The following is a 26722-nucleotide window of genomic DNA, read 5'->3' on the forward strand; positions in this document are numbered from 1 at the left end:
GTACCCCGCCTCTCGCCCCAAGTCAGTTAAGACACTCAACGGCCTAATCCCGAATGAAGATAAATTCTATAGAAAATGGATGTATGGTAGCATTTTCGAAATATTGGACAATAAGCCATAGGAATTTTGCAGCCTTACATTCCTGGTCATCCCTTAGCCTGCCCACTATCCCTAGGGGGCAGTATTTTGATATTGCTATGACGTGGGGTGGTGTCAGTGATCTTTTTTGTGTCTGTATTTTACTACTCGAAGTTCAATTGCTTTGAAGATGAACCTGTAACTTCTCCTAACCTTTTTCAGCTTGAAGCACTGTGCGCAAGCGCCGATCCGAAAGCCTTCAAAGAAGTAGAAGTTGTCAATTTACAGTAAGTTTACTGATCAAGTTGTGTTACTTGCTTGATTCAACAAAAGCTTCATTCATTTAAGTGTGTTTTTCCCCACTACAGACAGGGAAGTGTGATTGAAGCAGGAAGGATTGAGCGCTCTCTGAACGGCAAACCAAAAATAAAATTTTATAACATGCTATTCATGAAGGTAGGCATTTACAAAATTAAACTTATGCGTGATGTCAACATATGGCCATATGTTTTGATGTTTCTTTTGTGTGTGTTATTGTTTTGTGATGACACAGCAGAAGGGCCTGGTAGTAAAAAATAAATAAATAAATACAAATAAAAAAAAAGAGTGATCATAAGGAAGAAACGAAAAAGACTACAATATGATATGAACAATTAATTAAACAATCAATTGCATACATTCATGCAGATAACCAGATGCTACTGTAGATTAGTATTAGCATTTAGTGTTAGACGCTGTACCTTCATCAGAAATTGACGACTTGTGAAAAAAAATAAGGGTCCCACTTCACATATTGCTCATTGAATCACCTGGTAAACAAATGCCTCGCCTCAAATAGAGGCCCTGTCTCAAAACAGAAAAAAAACAAAAAAAGATGTACCTCAATTAAATGCCTGTGCTTTTTTATACCCAGACGTACAGCCATTTTTACTGAAGCAAACCGCTTCACTCTGTTTTACTGGATTTTTACTGATTTTTCAAGACCCACAGAATATTGTGTTCTATTGCTATAAAATCATGGAACCTACAAAAATAAAGATTAGAGTACATTCCTGGTGAAAACAGTCAAAAAGAGCTTGTTGCAACATAGCCCTGGCTGATCTCGTATACTCTGCTGCCACTTGCTGGCCGTTTTTTGTAATAACTACCATTTCTTTAAGCCACCGCTTCATGTCAGAAGCTGCATCAAAGACTTACAGTATTTCTGCTCTTGAGTAAAAAAATAAAACAAATGTATGAATGTTTTTGGGAGTGAAGGACAACACATTAAAAAACGTATTTACACATTTTGGGGTTTGAATGAGTTAAGTAAAATTAATCGACTGGTGCATAGTCAATTAAAATGACTCACCTCAAATAAAGGCCTCCGCTCGACACCATTCCTGAGTTGTCGACTGATAAGGCCTCACCTCAGATAATAATACACATATACGTGCTTGGCAGGCTCCTCCTCCAATAAATGCTGTGCTTCAAGTCTCATTTTATCACTCAAACAAATTAACCCCTCACCTCAAACAGTTGTCTCAAGTAATCACTTGGCGTGTACTAGTCAACCTAAAAACCTCTAGAGACCACACCTCTAATAAATGTTGTGCCTTAAGCCTCAATTATTTTCCAGGTGCTTTGTCAACAAATACAATTTAACACCTCAAGTATTCACTTGATGTGTTGTGAACTTAAACACCTCGCCTCAAATCGAGACCCTGTATTGTGTCGTCTCAGCTGTAAACTTCTCTCTTAAGTGAGCTATGATTTGACTCGTGTTTTCTCACGTAGTTGCGAGCTCTGCTGAAGAAAACCGATCCCCGAGAGGACGTCACCGAGTCGTAGGTGAAACCCTGCCTGTTATGATCTCGCCCCCGTCCGAGCGTCCTCATTTGGCGTCGATGCCTTCCCCTGCCGCAGGCCGAGAGGCGTTTTGGCCACGAGCCGAGCTCAGTACGCTTACGACAACAACGCCACGCAGATCCACTGGCTCAACACTCGACTCGATGGGAAGTTGACGCAAATCCTGGAGGACGGCGACAACATCCGGCAGATCTCGCGAGCCTTCGCCAACGCCAGCGTGCTGCTCAAGGAAGTCGTCTCCCCGACGCCGCAGATTAACGGTAGGTCCAACGTCGTTTGTTGCTCTTCGCGCCCAAATGAAAACCTGCTGTGTTGCCGGCAATCAGACATCACGGACATCCTGCCCTTCGTCAACTGCTCTACGTTTGTGAATTACACCCCCGAGGTGATTGACGGTCAGTGGCAGTGCGTCGGACCCTGCAAGACGGCACCGGACTACTGCAGCGGACACGGGGAATGTCTCAATGATATTCTCTCAGGGGCCGTGTGCAGGTAAAACGCTTACTGGATTTTGATTGATTTTGCAAGGTCCACAGAATATTGTGTTCTATTGCTATAAAAGCACGGAACCTATCAAAAGAAAGATTAAAGTCTCTTCTTTCATCAGGAAAAAAAAGTATGTTTCTACCTGTTTCCGTTTTGCAGCAATTAGCATTAGAAGAGAGCTAAGTTTCATCATTTTTCACAAATCTCTTCAAAATTGTAATTGAGCTTTTTTTTTCTAGATGGCCCTGGTTGATCTACTTTGCTCTGCTGCCACCTGCTGGCCGTTTGTGTAATAGCTACCATTTCTGCAACCGCTCTTTGCAGTTGAGAGACTGCATCAAAGCCTTCTGTATGCTCTAGCATAAAAACAAAACAAAACAAAAAAAACGTATAAATACGTCTTTGGGACACTTGGAACATTAAGAAAAAAAACGTATTTACACGTTATTGGGAGCAAATGAGTTAATCACCAGAGTGTGCATTTTCTCGTATAGATGCTACGAGTCAAACATAAGGCAGTACTACGGCCAACGATGCGACCTCTTCCGCTGGGGTCCGGCCTTCTATGGAGCTATATTCGGATCACTGGCAGCGGCCCTGCTACTCCTCACGATCGTCCTTCTGGTTGTCTTCTTGGTCAAAAAGGGGCGTTCTGGGATGTGGTGAGTTCGGATCATGAAATGCGGTTTTCCTGTTCGTCCAAAAAAAGTCTGATAAGTCACACGAAGGGAGAATTGTTGAAATTGTGTTTTCAGGAAAAGGGATGACTTCAGAGGATTTCTAGAGTTTGAGGAAGACTACTTTGACTTCACAGACACAGGTATGTCTTACATAACTTTAATATTACTTTAAAATTAAGTATATCATTTTATTTAATTACTTTATCATCATCAAATTACAAACTGTAGGCTATTCTCAATAGGGCTTTTTATTGAAAAATAAATGTGGAACGTAAATGAAATATTTATTCATATAAAATAAGTTTATTCTTGTCGTCTTGTAGTGGTTCTCTTCTGCTATTTTCTACTTGAAAAAAACATTTTTGCAAAATGTTTTATTTTTATTCTTGTAAAATAGCTACATTTTTCTCTAATTCTCTAAAAAAAAAAAAAAAAATCTGATTTTTTGCACATAAAAATAAATATGCCAAATATATTTTTGGAACAAAACAAATTAATTTTCATATGATGACAATTTTTTCCTCCAAAAATACTATGGGACTTAATTTTCTTAATAATACAATTATTTACTTGAAAGATGTTGCAAAAAGTAGGGCTTTTTTTCTCAATAAATCAAATTTATTCTCATGTCATGCCTTTTTAGTTTATTTATTTATTTTTTATTTTTTATTTTATTTATTTTTATTTTGCCAAAATACTGTATGGCTGTTTTTTGTTAAAAAATAAAATAAAAATAAAAATAAACAAATAAAAAAAATAAAATTGACTATGTTCTTGTAAAATGACAACTTTAGCTTTGATTTATTTTCTCATAAAATTAAAAGGTTGTTTATATAAAGCTCATACTTCAAAATTCAAAAAATGCTTTTGTTAGGTTACAACTTTTAAATAAATAAAAATAAAGATTGATGAAAAAGATGATCATCTCTTGTAAATTTTTCAATTATCTAACACTATTTGCATATATACATGTACAAGTAATGATAATCATCAAATCAAAGTACTTTCACATCCAAATCCAATCAATCAATCAATCAATGAAACAGCTGTGATATCCTAACTATGCTACTCACAGCCACCAGGGGGCATATTTTGACTTGGTGACACAAATTGCCATCAATATTTTATTTTTATTTTATTTTTTTAACACAAATGTTATTTGGCTTGTGTGCATGACGTCAGAATTTGGGACTGGCGGGTCCTTACACGGCTGAAAGGTTCAGGACGCATCTAGAAGACATTGACACACAAATGCAGGTACACAATTCTTGGTTCTGTTGGACTAAATCACGTCATAAAAATGTTGAAATCTATGTGCTTTCATTTTGTCTCTGCAGGTGACAACAAAACGTCCCGAGGTGTTGAATGTCAGCTCGAGATGACGGGAAACTGATGAAGACACAAACTAGCTATTTTTTTGTTGTTTAATAAATTTATGACTTCAATTTGCATTCATTTACATTGTCTCTTTGGGGGGTTTTTTGTGTGCAATAAATGTTATCCCTATAACTCATATACACTAGGGCTGTGTGCATAAATTAATGTGTTTACATAAAAGGCATAAGCTTATCAGGATAAAGTTATTTTTATTTTATTTTAAAGAAAAACATGAAAATCGTCTTTTTTTTACTCGCTAGAGAAAGTAGAAATTAGAGGAAGAACATTTATATTTTTCCCAGCTTAAAAACCCCAAATGGCGTGAATAAAGTTCCATATGTTATGATGTTCTTAATATTACAGAAAGTTGTACAGTACCTATATTTTTTTTCTTCAAAAATGAAAAGTCAAAATATTAGGACAATTTAAAAAAATATATATTTTTTATGCAAAAAAAATTTTTTTTGTATTTTTTTTTTTTTTAACTGATACCGATAGATAGGGGGGCTGAGAAAATTATTTAGAAATGAAAAGTCAAAATATTAGGACCATTTTTAAAAAATATATTTTTTATGTAAAAATTTTTATTTTTGTATTATTTTTTTTAACTGATACCGATAGATAGGGGGGCTGAGAAAATAATTTAGAAATATATTTTAAAATATCAAATAAAATGCTGGAGGCGGGCTACACAGTTTTGTGAGCGTGTGCGCGCGCCTTCTGTCATAACAGTTTTCAGTCACTAGAGGGCAGACTGTACACATATAACGACATCACTGCTGAAATAATGACCTCGCAGCTGAATGAATTTAAATGCTGCTAATTTAAAAATATATATATATATATTTTAGTGTGAGAGTGTATTTCATGATTTCTTGTCACTCAACAACATGATTATCAGCGCCCCGTAAGAAGTTGTCTACTGTGAGAGGCATTTTGAGCTAATGAACGTGCAAATGATGTTTTTCTCTCCTGACCCGAGCGGAAAATGATTAACCAGGCAGCTGCAGTTTGCAGCGTTACGCCGTTAAATATTAACCGTGTCCAACCCACATCGACATAATTGAGGGACAAATTACTTGTATACATGCACGTTCAAATTGTAACGTGTAGCCTAGTAGGCTACACTTGGAGGGGAGTTGTTTGTTAGTTGTCTCTTTGAATGTCATCCAAAAAGGATGAACCACGCTTTTTTTCCCCCCCAACATACTTTTTGGTTTACAAAAATTCCTGCGTTTAAGTATGTATAATATAATGTAGCCTAGACAGCTATCATATTACAAGAATAGTCAAATGTTTTTGAGAAGAAAAAAAAAACGTATTTAGTGATTGTTATTTTACGTCACAAGTGCAATTTGGGCATTTTCTCTTAGGAGTCTACTCACTTTTGTTGCCAAGGGTTTCACTGTTAATGGTTGTAGTACAACATATTTACAATAACATTTTTTTTTTTTTTGTAATTTAATGACAAGCACACTTGACTTAGCTGATAAATGTAAAGCTAACTCTAACATCAGTGCCTCACCTGCCATGAAACTCAACACATTACAGCATACAGCCAAACTACAAACCAAGGAGTTTATTATGCTGTTGCTATGGTAACTGGACAAGCTATCACCGGTTACCAGCAAACCTGCTGGGCCCAGCAAATGCAAGGAAGCGCAATTCCGAAACTAAATTAATCTCTGGCGCTGATTACATTTCACACTGATTGCATTTTGTCTTATTTTTTTGTTTTTTATTTTTTTGCAAGTACGTGCTTGCGGTGCATCCGGTGGGGCGTGAATCAGGAAGTGGCTGACAACGCTGTCGTACACCTGTCAGTCAACCTTTGTAAATCTCTTTGTGGATGGAGGCCAGTCACAATAAGAAAAAAAACAAAAAAAACAGGGTGTGTGCGTGTGTGACAGCACAGGCCAAGTAGACTGAAAGCAATTCATATAAATAAAGTTTTATTTTCCTTTGAAAAATCGACTATGAATAATAAACAAATGGAATCGTTAAATACTGTACACAGCATACTGAACTCTCCCAGTGCATGTCTTCACCACAGCAGAGAAGTTAGTCTTCAGTTGTTTGTTGTTATTTCCTATAATAAGACATTTGAATACCGTTTAAGATTAAATAGTACCAGTGTATGTTGTAAACATTTTTTTTTTCCTCAGAGGGGGGGTGAGTGTGACTTTTGAAGTCCAAGCAACATTGCGTTTGTGAGCAGAAACAAACAAACAAAAACAAACATGTATACTTCAAAAAAACAGTTGACCTTAGTTCCCCCCCCCCCCCAAAAAAAAGTGAACATCGTGTTCTTCGATACGTCTGCTACATGTACAATATCATCCTCATGTGTCCATTGGGTCGGTCATGCAAATATATAATTTTCCTCCCCTCTCTGTCGGCTGCCAGCAGCCAAAGTGTGTCAGGCCACACCCACTGCAATCATGTCAGGCAGGAATGCATGAGCAGAACAGGAAAGACTGTGTCCACGCGCTTGAAGGTAAACCCTGAGCACTCGTCCTCTTGCAAAGTGTATAAAAGACCATCTCCATTTTCACGGAGGTCCTCCTCACTTCACTCGCATGCACACACAATGAACCCCACACATCTGTCGTCGTTTTGGTTTACCAAAGGAGTATTAGGGAGACAATGGAATGGGGGGAAAAAACATGACAATTAATTCCCATTTTGTATTTTTATTTTATTTTTTATTTTTTTATTTTTTTTAACAAAAAGTGGTGGTGGGGTGGGGGCATAAATCACTTTACTATATTGTAAGAATAAAAAAAAAAATTTTTTAGTTAAAAAAAATACTAAAATATGAGTGTCAAGTTTTTCTGAGAAAAAAAGATTAAAAAAAAAACAAGACAAAAAAATCATGATATTATTGGAACAGAGTCCTTCTTTTAGGGAAAAAAGTTACAATTTATTGTTGTTGTTTTTTTTTGTTTTTTATTCGCACTATATTCGAGAATTTAAAAAAAAAATCAAATTTTTCAAAGACATTTTTTTTCTGGACAAGTTGTAATATTAAAAGACTAAAGTCCAATTTCTTCCAATACTAAATTTTTTATTTTTATAATTATATTTTTTTTTTTTGGGGGGGGGGGGGGGGGTCCTGATAAACCGTAGTATAGTAGCACAATTAAAATCAAAATCGCAATATTACAAGGGTAAAGTTGTATTTTTTCCAAAATGAAAAAAAAAGTGATATGAAAAGAGTTTCCTTTGAACATTTTTTTTAATTGAAGGTAATAAAATATTTTTTTTTCTTAAATCTTTCTTGTGATATTATAATGTTTGAAAAAAAAAAAGTGACTTTTTCTGGAAAAAATATACAGTTTCTTCTCATAGCATTCAACTTTATTTGAACTAAATATGAATTTATTCTTGTATTATATTTGGAACTGTACTACCGTATTTTTTACGTCCTAATTTGTTTTTCTTTTCCATGTGGACCTAATACTCCTTTGTAGTTATAAAAAAAAAAAAAAAAAATCATCCCCCCCAAAAAGTGGACAATGTGAAATGGAGGATTTGTATCGAGGGAGGTAGCAAATGTGTTCCAAACAATGACTCACAGCTTGACCACTAAATATATTTAAAAAAAAAAAAAAATCATAATTTCAGTAAGAATACATTCACTAAAGCTGGGCATACACTGCACAAAGTTTGAAATTGTAACTTTCCGCGATAGAACGTCAACAACGCAGAAGTTTGAAAGGCCCGCTTAAGTCCTGCGGGTGTCAGTAGAGTGCTTCCAAACTGTTGCCGACTGTCGAAACCAATCAAGAAAAGGCGTTTTCCGCCGTAGTGGGCGAGGAATGCTAATGCTACCAACACAGCAATGTGCTTCTCTTGACTGTGTTGCATGTGCCTTCATGTTACAGTGTATGTCCAGCTTCAAAGGCGACGCTCTCTGTGCAACCTCCAAAAGCAAAAAAAATAAAAAAAAATAAAAAATAAAGCAGTAACAAGTACGGTCATGAGAAAGAGACTCACTCAGGGATTTTTCCGTCCTTGGAATGGGTCAACGGAGTCAACTCGGACAATTTTTCGCCTTTTGGAGGTAGTATCAGAGCCATGAAGGAGCCATGGTGCAGGAGATATTAAAAGTCTACACACCCCATTCAGATTCTTAAGCTAAGTAATTTCTTCAGCTGTAACTGGGGCCTTCGTCGGAGAGTTATAAATGGTTCCACATAGCAGTCAGTGTTGGCATAAAAATGTTAAGGCTAAGCAAAAAAAAAAAAAAAAAAAAAAAAAATTAAAAATCAAGAAAAGCCTACTAAAACCTCTGACCTTTATTTGGGGAATTAACAGAGGCACTCTAATTGGCGGCAGATGTGCACCGACTCCCATTTAACATCAGTTTGAATGTGACTGGGTCATTTTTTTTTCTTCATTTATAAGAGGGGGTGCACACTTATGCAAACAAATTAGTTCAGTTTATTTGTACTTCTTTACTTGCGGTGTGCAGGTCATAGGCCAAAGTTTTCAAATTATTTATCACACTATTATTATTATTATTTTAAATTGGAAAAAAAAATGTAGTATTTGAACTGGGGTGTGTAGACTTTTTATATCCACTGCGAATGTTGTACGCCGGATTGGCAGGACAGGGTGGTGCAAGGATTTAACAATTTACCAAGAATTAATTATTTTCTATGCACAATGAGTTGTGGCAAAATATCGTTCGCTAGGTTGCACGTGGGAAAAATAAAAATACAAATACAATAAAATAAAACAAAGGTGGCATATGAGAGTTCTGTTAGGGATCTGATACGGCTGTTTTTAAGGCTACAAAAGCTGCACTTGACTTTCACGTTCAGCTACGAGCAAGTTGGGAAAAACAACAAAAACAAAACATCTTGTGATGTATGCATTATTACAAAAAAAATATTTATATGATAATCATTCCCTCACATACAATAGATACTTGAGTGCTAAAATCCTTCATTTGACCCTAAAATAAAATTTGATTTTAGGGATGGGCTGAATTTTCTTGATCGACAATGGGGGGGAATTTTTATTTTTTATTTTTTTTCAAATAAATAAATAAATGCTCTGAACTGCTATTTCCATGCCACTGTCATATTCCGTGGATTAGGGATGACAAGGGCTCCCTCTAGTGGTATGCAAATGACTCACTGAATTAAACTGTGCTTAAAGTGCATATTTTTGCTAATTGTATTTAACGTTTGAGTACAATTCATTTGCATTAGAACTGCTTGCTTGGAATATTTATTTAGGTACAATTTTGATTTATGTGCAATACATTTTAATTGAGTATTTTTTTCTTCGTATATTTCAGCACAGAGTTAAAGAATTGTGCATAATGTTTTAGTAAGAAATTAAATATACCTTTTAGAAGTAAAACCTGCCTTGTTTTTAATGAATTATTATACCGTTGATGATTCATTTAACCTCACTGACATGATTAATTCAATCGACTGAGAGATTGATCGATTAGTATGCCCATCCCTAGTAAGTGTTACATTACTGACCTTTTGTCCCGGTTGAGATAAAAAGCAGCATTACAAAAAAAAAAAAAAAAAAAAAAAAATTCCCAAAACATTACAGACACAAAACACTGAAAGTGAGAGGTTCAAGACCCGCTTGCTCCTTCCGGACTGTTTGAAAAAAAAAAAAAAAAAAAAAAAAATCAAAATTTCCAAGTTGCAATTGAACGCAACGAGCGCGCGCGTACCCTGTGTCCTTCAATACCAAACGGGTTCAAAACTAAAAAAGCAGCACTTGGAAGCGCGTCCAGGACCCTCAAACTAGATCCACGGGTGCTTTCCGCCTGGCGTGGCAGTCCCATTCCGAGTCCGGGCCGTCCAAGGCCCGCAGGAACTGTTCCACGGACTTGGAGTCCACGAAGGCGGGCCGGTGAGGCAGAAGGTAGTAATGAGTGCTGCTGGCCTTTTTGCCCTCCTTGTCCACGATGGGCAGGATGCAAGGCGAGCCCTCGCTGTTTTGTCTCTGTAAGCCCCGACTGACGTATTTGGGGTCCGGCGCGAAGCTTTGGGTGGTGGGCATGATGCCGTTGACGTATGTGGGGAGGCTCTTGGGGCTGGGCGTGCGGGCGCTGCCCGGGGACAAGGGGTCCCTCGGGGGCAGCTTGGGCGGTTTGTCCTCGTCGCTGTACGACACCTCTGCTGACCAGCGGCGAGTGTCTGCCAGAGAGAGTAACATAAACAGGAAGTGGTGAGTTTGAGGTGCACCGCGAGTGTGGGAATGTAACGATAATGGCAATATCGTGATATCGCAATATTAAAACCGCCACAATATGTCGTCGTTATGTCATGATATTAAAGGGAGCACATCTGTTCAAAAAGTCTAGTTGATTTCCATTTGTGCTATTCTAGCACCCTCTGGTGGCTAATTTTTTAGTGCAGTTTAATTTTCATAATGCATGTTTTGGCCCTTCTATGTTTAAAATCCACATTAATGGTCAGATGAATTTTAAGTATTGTGACTTTTTTGTATCGCCAATCTCCCCACAATATCGTGATAAATATCGTATCGTGACCTTCATATCGTGATAATATCGCATCGTTATTCTTGGATATCATTACATCCCCATGCGAGTGTGTGTGTGTGTGTGTGTCAAGTCGAGATGTATTGTATCATCCTTCATACTTATGGCAAATCAATTAATGGAAACAAATCAATTTCCCTTCTCATAGCCTGAAATCGATTCATAAAACCATAAATAGATTTGTTTTAGTCTATATTTTTTCACATAAATTTACGTGAAAATAGAATTTGACTTAAAATGAAAATAGAAAATGATAAAAAAAAAAAAATTGTACCTTGCTGTTTTCTTGAAATTTACAGTTCACACGAATTATTTTCATATTTCGTATAAGTATTTCCTTACACTTACAAAAAACCTTATTGCACTTTTTTCGACAATTCAAATTGTCTATTTTATTTATTATTGATTTATTATTATTAATATTTTATTTACTAATTTTAATTAAAAAAAATAATTTAAATTTATATTTTAAATTATATAAAAATAAAAATGAAAAAAAATATGTAATAAAAAAAATAAAAATTGTTACTACGTGAAATCTAATCAAATCAATTAAATTGAATCCTGAATCCAATCAGATGGCTGTGAATGAAATCAAATCAATTTTGGAACTCTGAATCAATAACCAGCTCTAATTTAGACAAGTCTTTGGTAGCATCTTGTGGCATTTTTGAGTGTTTTCTAAAAGAGCACAAAAAACACAAATGGATTAATATTCAGGACGATCAGCGAATTTAAGAAACCAATCACCAATCCGATCATAAGATGGAGCAAAATGTCTGTTTAAATAACTTGTTTATTGACTATATGTCATTTATTTTTCATTTAAAGGTGGACAGTGCATATAAACAAACATTTACATAATATGCCAGATTATAGCCGTCGGCTAATTTCCATTTGAAGACCCTTGACAAGTTGATGTAACATTTAAAAAATTGATAAGTAGCTGCAAAAATTCATTCAAGGAGGCCTGACACAGGTAAATATGATATTTCTGGCAGAATTCTTGTGCCTAAAACATCATCAGTTTACAGGAGACATTTAAAAAAAACAAAAAACAAAACATCAGCCAATCACAAAATATTGGCCAATCTGTTTTCGGCGATCAGATCGGTGTAATGTCAAGTGACTTTGTGAATACTGCAAATATGTGGGCCATACTGTACAATATAAGCTTAAAAAATGTTTTGTAGCATCAGACAGTAGATTGTCCTAAGGTATAAACGTGACTGTTGAATGTCTACCCTGCATGTGCCCATAAACAAGATGGAAGGTGGATGAATGGGTGATGATAATGATGAAAGACTGGAAATAATTTCTCATTGCATTGTGTGATTTTGTAATTCCAATCGAGTGACTCTGTGAGGAAATGTCACTCTTACACAATAGCAAAAGAACTTCAGCAAAATCCCAAAATGTTGACACTTGAAAGTCAAGCAATGTCAGTAAAATAAATCAAGTTTGAACATCGTCGATTGTCGTTTGCGTTCCTTGAGACGTTTCTAACCAGTCACATCACTACGTAAACGAACCGAAATATGAAAGGCAAACCATAATGATTCTAATGTTGAATGATTACCTCTGTGATAGTATGCGGGATCTGTCGTCTTGGTTGTCCGCGGCGGGATCGGCGGAGGAAGCTCCGTTTTGTGATCCGTGTTGAAGGCCGAGCGGTTGAGGCAAGGCTTGTTTAAGGATCCGGCTGGTCCGGAGTGAGAACGGTGAAGTCTCCTCTGAGCTTTGTCCCGCTGCCGTTGGCAGGCCGCCGCCGCCGCCGCCGCCGCCTGCGCTTCCTTCGGATGCGCAGGAAGCTGCTGGGTTTGGGTCTGCCTCGGACTCTGCGGTCCTAAAGGCCCGTCGTAGTACGCGTGGTTAATCCGTCCGCAGTCCCTGAGGCTCCTCCGACCGGGAAGTCCGGTCCGGAAGGGAGACGGTTTGGAACACTGATGAGACACCAGGCAGGAGCTCTCGTCCGTGCCGGCGAAGAACTCCACCTCGTTGTCCATGACCTGCTCGGACGGGGTGTCGCTCCGAGGCGGGATGGGCGGCAGAGGCTTGGAGCAGCGGTCCGGCGTCCGCGGCGGACTGCTGCACTCGTACACGGAGAGCCGTTGGAATGAGGGGACCACCTGGTCGTCATCGGCCGGACTCGGCGCCGAGGGTTCGGTGCTGCAGGACAGGGCGAGGTGGGAGGGCCGCGACTTCTTGGGAGGTAATTTCAGGGTGCTGGATCTGTGTTTATGTCCTGGCAGAAGAGCCGCAATGACACATAAGAAGGTTTGTCATGGAAACAGACACGCACGACAATATGGTCGAAAAAGACTACGCAATTACGGGAAAAAATAATAAACAAACCAGCAATATAAGACAACAAAGTACTACGAAGGAGTGGCAAGCACATTGAGGCTTAAATGCGGAGAGAAAAGGACCGAAAATTAAATACATTTGAAATAGATGACCCTTCAATAATATTTCAAGCTTTATCTTACAACTTGAAATAGCCCGATATGTTGTTTTTTGTTTGTTTTTTTTGTTTGTTTTTTTCCAGGCCTGATAACAATACCAATGATTAGTTGTTAAGGAGGCCGTTAACTGATATTTGAAGTCGATATTCACTTTTACTAACTATATTGGCATCAAATTAGGTTATTATTTTTTTTACAATTTTAAGTTTTAAAACTCTAAGAAAAAGTTCATGGAGCTCTCAAGGTCATCAGTATGTCTTGAAAAGTATTAATGTTTTGTGAAGTTTTCCAAAAAGTTAAATTTTTACTGATCATACTATTTTTTAATTATTATTTCAAATCAAAAGCAGAAAAATTGAATAAGTATTTTCCTGAGGATAACACAGTTTTAATTATTACTAGACGTCAGATTAAAAAATAAATAATAAAAAATATTTTACAATTATTTATTTAAAATGTATTATTATTAGTATTATTATTATTATTATTATTATTATTATTATTATTATTATTATTATTTATTTATTTTTACAATTTTAAGTTTTAAAATTCTAAGAAAATGTTCATGGAGCTCCCAAGGTCATCAGCATGTCTTAAAAAGTATTTAAGTTTTGTAAAGTTTTCCAAAAAGTAACATTTTTACTGATCATACATTTTTTTATTATTATTTCAAACCAAAAGCAGAAAATAATTATTTCCCTGAAGATAACAGCTTTTAATTGATCTATTATCGGATGTCAGATAAAAAAAAATAAAAATAAATAAATAAATAAATAAATAAATCGGCCAATTATCGGCCCGGCCAGTAATCAGTCAATCGCTACTGACATTACCCTTAAAAATAAAAATACATTAGAGAGGATTTCATCTTGAAAAAAATTCTCCATGTATGTGAGTTTACCAAAGACTCCACTTTCACAAACAACCGCGGCTAAACAGTCCAAATGTAACCCAGATTTGAATGACCACGTCCACCTATTTTGAAAAATATTGTCATTGTCAATGGTCATTGTCAACAATGGACAACAGATACCGAATTTTGAATTGGGTTGTTACGTTACAAACGTACAAAAGCGGATACAAAGAAAACGCTGCGCCCCACGTTCTCCACTGCACACCGAAAAAAAAAAATCCTTTCAATCATTGTGGTTGTAGTTTGCATTCCTTGAAGTGTTTCTAAGTAATCGTGTCACTAAATAAGGTCACCAAATTATTAAAAGCAAACTTGCAACCACAAGCATAACACTCGCATTGTTTTTAATGACTACCTTTCTGATATACTGATACCTTTGTTTTTGACACGGCTCTTAGATGTCATTAGATTGAACTTATTGTTGTACCCAGTCAATTTCAATGCTGACAATGTTCCAAAAAAACAAGTATGGTGAGCCAGTGACAGAATAAAAGCAAAGAAGCATTTATGTTACAGAGGGCAGAAAGCCAACCAAGTCGCATAAGTTGACTTTCAGAACAAGTTGACTAAAATTTTCTGCCTCGAAGCTCCACCGGAACCAAGTTAGTTCTGAATGTCCTAAAATGCACTATGGACGCAATTATTCCAAAATATATAACCTGCCACTCGGTTTTAGGTGTTCATCACATAACCAGTAGAGGGCAGTCATGCACTAAATGTGCCCAGAAGAAGACAGGAACAGGAAGTTATTCACCTCATGTAGCTAACAGCTAGCTCTACCTGTATTTACCCATGGAATAATGTTGAAGCATTGTTTACTTAAGACACTATTACATGTGTAATGTAGATATAATGATGTATATGTGAACTGAATGGTAATTAGTGTTTGTTTACCTGAAGTGGTAATTGCTAGCGCGCTAATGCTAAACGTGATTGCTAACCATTTAGCATAGGCGAATTGTGTTAATGCGTAAGAGAAGATAATAAATTATGAATACTTATATCCACTCAATTCAACTTGCGTCCAACCTTAGTGGATTAACAAAAATAAAATAAAATAAAAAATTTAATAGTGACAGCACGAGATGCAGCAGACCAAGGATGACTCTTACTTTCGTCGTAACTTAGCGATGGCGGACTCTTGGGCTGACCATGAGAACTGTGATCTGGGTGCGCAGATTTCATCGTGAAGTAGAAGCTGTCAAAGATAAAAACCGATTACTACCACCGCACTTCAACCACATCACATTCCGTCCTCTGAATCTGCCGGTGTGCTCACTTGTCCAGGTCGTGGGCATAGCTCCACGATGACTTGGATCCTGCCATGCTGTGACAGTAGCTGCCCCGCAGGAAGGGGTGTTCTACGGGAAAAGATGTCTCCTGGGCAGTCAGGCCCACTGTGGACATGCTCCAGGCACACTCGGGTCGCATCAAAGCCAGGAAACACTTGTATCGTCGGCCCGGCTGGCTGCCACTGTCGTACCTGCAACAGGGCCCCGGAATACATAAATCACAGAGGAAAGATCGAAACCTGAATGCAAAAGCAGGTGCAGTGAAGAGCAGGAAAGGCATGTTTGGATAGAAAACAAATCCACACATGGAAAAAATGGAGTCACATTGACCAGGGAAGTATAGAAGTTATTTATGAAAAAAAAAAAGCCTTCAGTAACAATTTGTACATAAGTTCAAACGTTCCACGTTTGAGTAATAGACGACAGTTTTCTGCCAGTATCCCTGGAGAGAACATTTTAAAAGTAGCTGAGCGCTTCCGTTGCTGCAATCCGGCCGGGCTTGAAGTGCTTGACGAGGAAGGGGCTCCTCCTGTTACCAGAACGGCACCTGATGTTGCAACAACTCCTCATGTCAAATGACCTGAATGTTTATGTCATGTCAAGTATGTGTCAGGCCTGAGTAAACTATGTCTACAATATTGAGTGGGGAAAGAGACCCGAGCGGCGTATCAATTTTGTCCCCCTGCCTTTGGGGTCAGAAATACACCGGAGGCCAAAATCCAGATGCAATTTGACCGGATTAACCTGTTTAGTATTTCACAATCGGTAAAAAAAAAAAATAAAAAATAGCGCAGATGGCTTTTTGCGGATGTGTTTATACGGCATCACCTGTGCAGTGTCCACAGATGAACAGTCCGTCTCATAATGTCGGGGTGACGAGTGAGGATAACACTACCGCCCCCTTGTAAAAACTCATTCCTTGTCTCCTGTCAGGCATATTTATGCGCAGCAATGGCAGCTGCTAGGAAACAAAGCCCTAAAACAACAGGAAGCACGGGGGCATCGGTAGGAGCCAAACTGCGCCGACGAGGCATGCCATTGCCATCCAGCCTTGGCTGTCCCCCGGGCCCGCTGACTAGGTTCGGCGAGCCAGGGGGGGGGACGGGAAGCAATATGATCCTTGATAATGAACCCCAGGGGCTTGTGCTTCCTCTTGCAACAGGTGCAAAAGACAGTTCATCCTGGCACTCAACCACCGAAGCACTTACAGGCAGCGGGATTAAAACAAATGACACGTGGCCATGCAAGAGTGTGGAAACACTTAATTCGGATCATTGGGCAAGAGAATGGGGTCGTGTGGAGTCCATTTGTGTCCCTCAAGATACAATTTACCGTTCCAAATAGTCCAACTTAAGTTCTGATGATGAAACTCCAAGGTACGCTTGACAAAGTGATGGTTTACAGTCTACACTGGTGTACACCACAAGACTGAAAGGGTCCTAGGAGTCAATTGTCGTCACTCTGGGTATAATCTGCCCTTTTTGTGGAAATTTCATGGTAATTTTTTATGAGGCTAAAATGACACATGGTCAGGAAAGACCTATTCATGCAGTCATCCCTCACAAGCTACTCGAATTTACTACCCCCTTGGTTATTGTACTGTCAAATACATTTTCCTTAGCCCAAAAGGTACATGATCAATCAACAGAGGTTCAAGATGTCTATAAGTGTCCCAGGTAACCTCATGTACATCATAAAGATAATTATTGAAGTTGGAAGTATGTACATGTTCACCAGGGATGAATGGTGACGATTGGGCAATGGAACGCTGCCCTACAGAAATGTACTAAGCTAGCTAGCTGATCACAGGGTCCGATGTCAGAGTTGAGCAAGTCATTCATAATAAATAACTGGACTAAGTGCAATTTCTGGAGAAATTGCATGGGAATGCTGAAAGCTGAATGCTAATAGCTTAATGCTGAGATTTGAATGCATGTGGACTGCTTATGAAGTAAATTGAGAGATCAATTATGAAATTATGACCTCCTGGTTACTGGACAATGCACTTTACCAACTGTGCCAACGAGCAGTATCAAACACCTGGTAATGATGATAAGTTATACGTATAGAAGTGGGCATGGAAAGTGACACTTAAAAATAGTTCAATGTCTATCCCATTGAAAACGAATGGGGAAAAGTTTATATTTAACATTAAATTGTGCGAATTCTGTAAATAATGTGGAATCAGACGATATACACCCCGGGAGGCGTGAATTCTTGAAGCAAATTGAAATTTGAACAGTGTAAATCTGAATTATTATGTGGGAGTTGTTACATGGAAAAAAAGTGTGGCGAATGAAAATCACAACATATGTGTGGGAATGCTGAAGCATTCCCACAACTAGACTAAATGCAATTTCTGGAGAAATTGTGTGGGAATGCTGAAGGCTGAATGTTTATGAAATAAAAAGTGAAAACTGAAGGGGAAAACAATTCTTACATAGTAAACAGTTATATTAAAATGATATCTACAGATAAGAATGATAAACCATGCCGAGATGTGCCATTCATCCATGAGGTCAGTGGTTTGGTAAAATAATGAGCACAAAACAACAACTATTGGTGCTCGTTTGAGGACCACGGCAAAATGTTCATGTGCACCCTTGCCTAAAAACTATATAAACGATCCTACTGCAGCACATTCTCTATACAGTGCCTTTTCTAAGGGGCAAAAACATACATGGTGAAGAAACGGGGGTCTCTGTCTACTTAAAATCATGCAACTATGATTGGTTGCTAAAATATCTCTTCGGCTAATGATAAAGGTTTTATAATGAGTATAATAAAATATATAGTCACAAAATAGGGGGTTCTCAGAGTATAGAGGCTGGCAGCAACATACAACCTCCATTACATTACAATGAAGAATACTTCACCACGCTGCATTTAGTGCCGCATTTACTTTTTTTCTCCATTTGATTGTGGTCTACAAATGTTTTTCATGCACAGATTTGTTATAATTTACTACTGTATAAGTGTAGATTAGTGATAGACTGAGGTCGCATACAAATTAGAAAACAGAACACCATTGTGGACCAGAGACACCCTGGAAGTAGGAGTTGGAGTCAATTTGTGACACTCAATCAGACTATATCACGCCATTAAAGACTAATGTGCATGTTTCTACTTTCCCCAGGGTTCAAAATGGACAGGTGTATTGTCAAGACCCAACATGCCCCATACCCTAAAAGGATGGTGGAAAAACCTCTCTAGTAGCTAATGTGACCGCAAATCAGGCGCGCTCTGCCTTGCAGAAAGGAAGAGAGAGAGAGAGAGAATAGAGAATAGAGGTAGAAATAGAGAGGGAGTTGCCGCCCCCGCTGCACGACACCCCTGCAGCGGTTTCCGAGCAACCATACCCGCTTTACCTGTGCGGCAAGCACGCAGCAGCGCACACCCCCTCACTTTACCGGATTGAGACAATCGTGGTGAAAAGCCCTCTAGCAGCGGGGCTGAGTCACGCCACGGAACACAACACGCGTACACGACGCACACGTACACGCAAACGAGGATGCACAATCGACAGAAATCAAAATGTGACATTAGAAACAAGGATGCTTGCAGCAGGGTTTGGCGAGCATCAATTGGCAAATAAACTGGTCAATAGCATGTAATGTGTCTCTTATTATTGGCTGTTTGTTGGAGTGACTTGGACGGACGTTTGTGATCCGTCAAAAAATATGACAGCGAATGTAAAAAACTAAAAAAGGGGATTTAACGTGAACCCCCCCACAAGATGCATCACTCAATGACGCCTGACATCAACACGCACACGAACATGGTGAGACAAACAAAGTCTTCAAGCACTTCACACGAGCCACGAACTGCAACACTCACCAAAAGAAACTCCTCCAAGATATCCCCCCCCCCCAAAAAAAGCGCCTTTTTGTAACGCTCCAATAAAACTCCTTTTCGGGCTCCTAAAACGGCTCCGGTTTGTTTGCAACGTACAGCTACTTTGGAGTTAACATCGGGAACCAGCAGACGCCTACGAATGGCTGACGCTCCCCCCACCCCCCCACCCTTGTACAATGTGACACTTTTGGATAAAGTGTTGAATGGGAGCGAGCTGACGTCTTATAGGCTGCAGGGCAGGAGTCCCAAGCGAAGAGACGCCCTGGCCCTCCCCACAGGCGCACGCTCGCTCTTAAAGGCGCACACCAACTTTTATTTTTTATTTATTTATTTTTTTTTATTTGTTGGGACGCACACAGACAGGCGGCAAATTATGCAGCTCATGTGGCTGCTGGAAAAAGTGCAGTTGACATTGTTATTGTATTATAAAAAGCCGGGGCTCAAGTAAAGAGTGCTGTTACTTTAGAATAGTTTGAAGTAAAATTAATTCATTCTCTCAATAATTCCACCCATGCTGTGAAAAAAAAACTACTTATGTGCTGAGTGAGAAACGTCTGACAGATTTATTTTTAAATAGTGCACCAGCCTAAAATAGTCTAAAAATAAACTATAGGGCTATGCAAATTCTAAAATTGCTCAACAATATACCACTTACAAAATAATATAAACTATAGTAAATCCAGTCACAAGAAGTACGGCAGCCTTTAATTAACTTTCTTTGTTTACACATGAGAACAAGCACAACAACCAAGCCTATGTTACGAATTATAAATATAATTTGTTTATATTAAACATTAGCAGGTGCATTCACTCACATTTATCAGCAATAGTGACAAAGGTGTTCTGATCTAGGGTTTTATGCTGCTGATTACGATGACTGACATTAACTGATGCTGATCTACATTTTAGAGCTGCTCACTAACAATTTTAATAATCAATTCATCTGTCAATTATTTATTTTGACTGATGAATCAGATTTTTCGTTTTAAATAATTCTATCCAAATTTAAATCTCTTTAGTATAGAAAATCAGGACATTATCTTTATTTATTTATTTATTTATTTATTTATTTTTCTACAATTGGCTGGCAACATGTTTTGTAAAAATAAAGATGACTTGATTTGACTTGACTTGACTTGACTTGACTTGGGTGTACCTTGCCTACTGCCCGAAGCCGGCTGGGATAGGTTCCAGCACCCCGTGACCCTCGTAAGGAGAAAGCGGTTAGGAAAATGGATGGATGTATGGATGTATGGATGGATGGATGGATGGATGGATGGATGGATTTTTATTTTTATTAATTCAAACAGATGTATTGATGTTCCAACAATGCACATAAACATGCATGCACACACATTTATTTATTTAGTTTTTATTAAAGGCAATGATCCCAAACTTTGTACTGCCACTGGCCATTTTCATGTGAAGACATATTTATAATGACCAACACAGAAAAAAATAAGAACAAATGATTAAAAATATCTCTCACCATTATTTACGCTTCAACGAGCGTAACTCCAAAAAGAGTGACGGTGAAGTCACAGTTCCCGTTCCGTGTTATGACGGTTGTTATTCTACGACGAATAAAGTTTTGTTTAGCACACAATTGTTTATGCATCACTGAACATAATCATCTGGAGATGAAGCTTCACTTTGTGTTGCTTCCTTTGTTCCTAGCGGCGATCGGTGTTAGCTGAAAGCTAACAACTTGAGGCTAATGCTAATCGCTTGCTAGCTTCTACTGCGCATGCTCCAGCACTACTTTGCTGGAGCCTAGCGTCAAAATGACACCGCGGCTGTTTTCAACCTGTTTGAACAATTATGTGACCCCAGATTTTTTGTAAATATGCGTTAACAATCAGTGTTACGGGCGTAACGAGTTAGTTCAGTGATTTTCGTAACAAAATACTGGACAGACAATCCGTAACAGTTGGCAGCTGCGTGAGTAGTTTTTATGACATGCACCAAGAACTTAACTGAATGGATGACAGAAAAAGGATGCAGCAATACAGCTGGTATGTGACTCATGGGCTAGGGGTTATCCTCCCCTTTTTGTATAACACATCCTTGTATCTTGACAATAGCAGACTTCAGCTTTATTAAAACATTTCCGTAATGAGATCAAAAGAGAACAAGGAAACAATAACAATTGATAGACGCCACATTTAGATTCGTTTTTCTTTTATCGATGTTACAATAACCATGAATAACTCGAATGGCACTCAGAAGAGCAGCATAGACTTTCAGCGACTTCCGGGTTTAGAGAGTCTGCATGAACAGATGGGCAGTGCCAAAAATAACATGTTTTACTCAGCGATCCAGCAATTATCTGCCTTTGTCTTTTACGCAGTCACACAGCATCCTGCAATCAGATAGATAAGGTCAGTGTCAAGTTCTGGTGTGACGTATAAATTACTGGTAGGAGGGACAACGAAAACCAGGTTGGGTGGGGGGTGGGGGGGGGGGGGTGGATGGGGGGGGGGGGGGGTGAGTATTAGCGGTTAAACTTCACAGACAGAAAACCGCATCTGTTATCTCCCCATTCATTGTCGTTTATACAGAACCACCACCACCGACAAAAAGGTTGGAAAAGTTTATTTATTTACATTTTCACACAATACACACCCAATTACGCAAACCACTCACATGATAGGACATTGCGCAATTCACATTCATACATTTCTCAACAAAGCTTTTCCTCTATTAAGCGATACATAACTTTTCCCTCCAACACGACTTTGCTACAATGAAAACAACCACAAGAGAACACAATTATTGTACCTGCACACATGCAGTGTGCTGCCAGCTGCACAAAGACTACATTGTTTTGCTGCACGGCTTATCTGATCGCCCCGAGCCTATTTTTTTTTTTTTTCGAGCTGATCCTGTTTGCCATTGGCCTAATTTAATGTTAAGCCACACCATATTTGAATTAATAGAATGAATAAAGTAGCTGTCAAGGTTTGGGTTAGGTTTTGGTTTGCTTTTTATTATTTTTTTGCTTTTGTCAGGGTTCTAGTTTTGAGTGGGTTTTGTTTCAATTTGTCATGTTCCTTTAAGTTTCCGTTGTGATCTGTTATGTTCTGCTTTCCTTGTGTGTCTCCCATTGTCTCGTCAAGCATTGTCCTGCCCACCTGTGTTTGCCTGACTTCCTCTTGTGTCAACCTATCAGAACCCTCTGCCACCTATATCTCGTTGTGTACTTAATTTCTTGTCTCCCCTCTGTCTGTGTCGATTCATTGTTACTTTCCTCACGTCATGCTGCCGGTTTTGTTCCACGTCTTGTCTCGTTTTACCCTTTTGGATTTTGTTGTTTTTGTTTCTTAGTTTGTAGCTCATTTTTGCATCTTCGTTTTTGTTTATTAAACTTCTTTTTGACCTCAGTCTTTGCCTCCTCACCCTGCTTTCCTGCATTTGGGTCCAACACCACACCTCGTTCTTGACAGTAGCGCACTGCGTCCAAGAACTTTTGTCCTGTGTTGTAAATGTTTCGGTTGCATTCAGTCTTGCGGAGAACTGAGCAATACTGTTGTTTCCGTTCAAGAGGGGTAAACACATGCCAATTTTCAAAATCTTAACCGATTAAATTTTGGTTTCATTTTATTTTATTTGACAAGTGACAAAACATAGACTGTGATGATATCCCGTTAGCCGACCAGCTAGCTATACGCTTGTCAAATGGGTATAAATTATGTTTGTATATTACTTTTTAACATTATATATTACAGGAATTTTTGTTAACTGACTGCCGACAAGTCCATGGTGTACCCCACCTCACACCCAAAGTCAGCTGGGATAGTCTTGACCGTAGTTTAGAATAAGCAATACAGAAAATATTTATTTATTTACAGTCAAATAAAATATTGCCTGTGCAGTGAAAGATTTTCAAGATGAAGACAGTTTTGTCAATAGTGTCTTTAGCTTGGTCCCATTCCGTCAGTTTACAGTCGTGCAGCCTACTTAGTAGTAAAGCAGTGGTTTATTAACTCCGTCGCCTTTACAGAACCGGGCTAAACAAACCCGCGCAGCGACATGCGGGCTAACCAAACACGTCCAAACAATAGCGACAATCGCCTCGTGTGTTGAATCAATAGCGGCGAGGTGTGCATGTGTTGAGAGAACAAAGTGTTCTTGTGTCTAAGTTTGTAAATGCTTTCCAGCTTGGGCACAGGGGGGCCCCTAAACCCCAAAGGCTTATCATTACATTGAGGGCCCTGACATGGAGCCTTTCTAATTTTGAGCACATTTTTGGAACTCGTCAGAAGGTACAAAGAAAGCGCAGATAGCCTAGTAGTAAATGTTCAATTGAAGTGTGATTCATAATATAAAATATAAAGCCGGATTAAAATTTGTTCACATTATCACAACATATTCCCGCTCAAGTTGTGAGGTATGTCAGCTTTGCTGCTCGTTTTTCACCTCCCTCCCCTGACACACGCACACTTGCTTGCGTCATGATGTCACCACTCACAGGAAGCACCTTATAAAGCGACGGGGCGGGAGTGTGAGATGGCACATGCAGGAACACTAAAGGAGCTTCTTCATCATTTAGCATGACTCACACACAGCCTGCTTCACCACTTAAAAAAAAAAAAAAAGGTCACCTTTTACTTTGCTTCCTTTCTGTGGTACACAGGAAGGAATTCCCCTTTGTGGCATTTCTACACGAATGTAACATGTAATGTGTTGGAAGGGCGGAGCCCGGTTGGCTCATCAGCGTAAATGATTTCTTCGCGATGGAGGTCAGAGCATTGATTGCCTCAGCCGGTCCAGGTTATTAAATTGCATGCATATTCGGCCTACGGCCAAAGTCCGCGGAGATACAAACTCACGGGCAGGAGGCTTGGAAGGTGACGTTAACCATGACAGCCTATCGAGCATCTGATTGCCACTTTTATTGGCTTTGTTGACGTTTAAAAAAATAAAATAAAATAAAAATCTCAACCAAAGAGTGGACTCAGCATTAATGCTTAGCATTAGCATTAGGGGAATAGCATTAATGCTTAGCATTAGGGGAATAGATAGATAGATAGATAGATAGATAGATAGATAGATAGATAGATAGATAGATAGATAGATAGATAGATAGATAGATAGATAGATACGTAGCTAGCTAAGCTAGATAGATACAGCTAGCTAAGCTAGCTAAGATAGATAGATAGATAGATAGATAGATAGATAGATAGATAGATAGATAGATAGATAGATAGATAGATAGATAGATAGATAGATAGATAGATAGATAGAGTAAACACTTCAAAGGTAATGCTATAAGACCATTTTAAGCAGCAATTTTGTCTTTTTGGCTTAAAAGAAGGTGTTGTAAATCTGAACATAAAAATGCTTCTTACGACAACGTATTAATGCCACGTATAAATATATATTCTTTAAAAGGCGAGCGCAATATTCAGAGAAAAACCTCACAAATTTGCCTCTTTATAAAGTGGCAATTTTGTGAGTTTATAAAGTCGCAAATTTGCGAGGAAAAAAAAATGCAGAAACTTACGAGAAATACGCTTTGCGTACTACTCAACTGCTTGTGCCAATACTTTTCGGTCGGGTTTCCAAATAAGGAGATAGTAATTGCTTTAGCAGAGATTAAAAAAAAAAAAAACATTAATACGAGTAATCCTGGAATCAGCTCACTTCCTTTTTCCTGACCTCGTTTGAGGACTTAATAGATATGAGATGTCACGTTCCTGGAAGGTGGATCTTAATATGCACAGTTTACGATGGAATTGTCACCATATAAATCTTAATTAAATGCTCAGGCAATGTTTTACTCTGCAAATAAGCTAATCTATGTACAGTAAAACATTCGCTGGTGCCCTCGCCTTGAACTCAGCACTGACTGTGCAGATGGAGAAGTGTATCTGGAAGGCGAGCCTCATTCCACTAATGCTGAACTTGAAAAAATGGGGGATCAATCCTCCACCATCTCTGCTGGCCTAAACACGAACAGAACCACTGACCTACATTTTGCATTTTATTTTTGGGGTTGACTTCCGCTTTAAGGGTGTTGACTTGGTAGTTTCCAAAGTATTGACACTAGCACTACTAGAATTCTAAACAACTAGATCTCCCAGAGCAGTCATTTTGACGGCTTGCACTCCCGCCTAATAATAATAGTAATCACCTAATATGGTTATTACTCGCTGTTTTGAGTAACTAATAAAGCTTCTCTCCAGCGACCACTCATTGTGATTCGTCAGACCCTCTATCAGCTTCTCTGTAACTGTGTAGTCTCCTCTCTAGTATAGTTTTTTTTTTTTTTTTTAATTCAACATCTAGCTTGTATCCAAAGCCAAATGCCTCCGCGTTGAATAGTAGTTGCTATATATATATATATATATATATATATATATATATATATATATATATATATATATATATATATATATATATATATATATATATATACCCATCCATTTTCTTGACCGCTTATTCCTCACAAGGGTCGCGGGGGCTGCTGGCGCCTATCTCAGCTGGCTCTGGGCAGTAGGCGGGGGAATATGTATATATATATATATATATATATATATATATATATATATATATATATATATATATATATATATAAATTTTGGCCGGGTTTTCAAATAAGGAGATAGTAATTACTTAAGCCGAGATTAACCATATTAAGCATATTAAGTATTCGCACTTTGAAGAAGCACTGCCATAACGTCGTGTCATCGTCACGGAAATTTGCCACTTTCTGATGTTGTAATTCAGCAAAATTATTTCTGTAATGTGACATTTTTTCTTGCAAATTTGCCACTTTATAATGTCGTCAATCTGTGAGTTTATTTCTCGTAAATATGCGAGTTTTTTTTTTAGTTTTTTTTATCGCAAATGTGCCGCTATAATGTCGCAAATATTCAAGTTTTTTTCTTGTAAATGTGCTACTTCATAATGTTGTTAATTTGCGAGTTTATTTCTCGTAAGTTTGTGAGGGGTTTTATTTTTTAGCGCAAATAATTAAAGGGGCTGTCTGCCGGATTCACTCAGAAAAATGCACTTTTTAAATACTCACTCACAGAAGCTTACGTGTGTGATTGAGTGAGTAAAGAAAAAAAAAAATTTGTGCTTTCAAATTGCCGCGGGAGTGACGTCACGCAGCCAACACGTTCACCCGGCCCCGTTTGCGCCACGCCACCCCCCGCTCTGCGATTGGCTGGAGGGGTGTA

At 38.4% G+C, this 26722-nt stretch overlaps 2 protein-coding genes across 3 annotated transcripts; one reads left to right on the top strand and one right to left on the bottom strand.

Annotated features, from left to right (window-relative positions):
- The first annotated feature begins 201 nt into the window (after window positions 1–201).
- On the top strand, window positions 202–4543 carry LOC144024215 (uncharacterized). The gene is made up of 9 exons (XM_077530360.1): window positions 202–365; window positions 447–534; window positions 1855–1904; window positions 1984–2186; window positions 2253–2418; window positions 2907–3074; window positions 3168–3232; window positions 4275–4349; window positions 4430–4543. Exons 2-8 carry the CDS (start codon window positions 520–522, stop codon window positions 4304–4306), a joined length of 699 nt encoding a protein of 232 aa, XP_077386486.1. The 5' UTR covers window positions 202–365; window positions 447–519; the 3' UTR covers window positions 4307–4349; window positions 4430–4543.
- Window positions 4544–6400: 1857 nt separating this feature from the next.
- errfi1a (ERBB receptor feedback inhibitor 1a) lies at window positions 6401–19538 on the bottom strand. Of its 2 annotated transcripts, XM_077530800.1 has the most exons (5): window positions 19518–19538; window positions 15668–15871; window positions 15501–15586; window positions 12590–13255; window positions 6401–10645 (listed from the first exon to the last, which is right to left on the bottom strand). In XM_077530800.1, the coding sequence occupies exons 2-5, from the start codon at window positions 15817–15819 to the stop codon at window positions 10245–10247; spliced, it is 1305 nt and encodes a 434-aa protein (XP_077386926.1). In that variant the 5' UTR covers window positions 15820–15871; window positions 19518–19538; the 3' UTR covers window positions 6401–10244. The 2 variants fall into 2 exon arrangements, with proteins under 2 accessions (XP_077386926.1, XP_077386925.1); XM_077530799.1 differs by lacking the exon at window positions 19518–19538 and having other exon boundaries at window positions 15668–16040.
- Between the last annotated feature and the right edge of the window lie 7184 nt (window positions 19539–26722).

The sequence above is a fragment of the Festucalex cinctus genome, chromosome 8, assembly GCF_051991245.1.
Source record: "Festucalex cinctus isolate MCC-2025b chromosome 8, RoL_Fcin_1.0, whole genome shotgun sequence".
Classification (NCBI taxonomy): domain Eukaryota; kingdom Metazoa; phylum Chordata; class Actinopteri; order Syngnathiformes; family Syngnathidae; genus Festucalex; species Festucalex cinctus.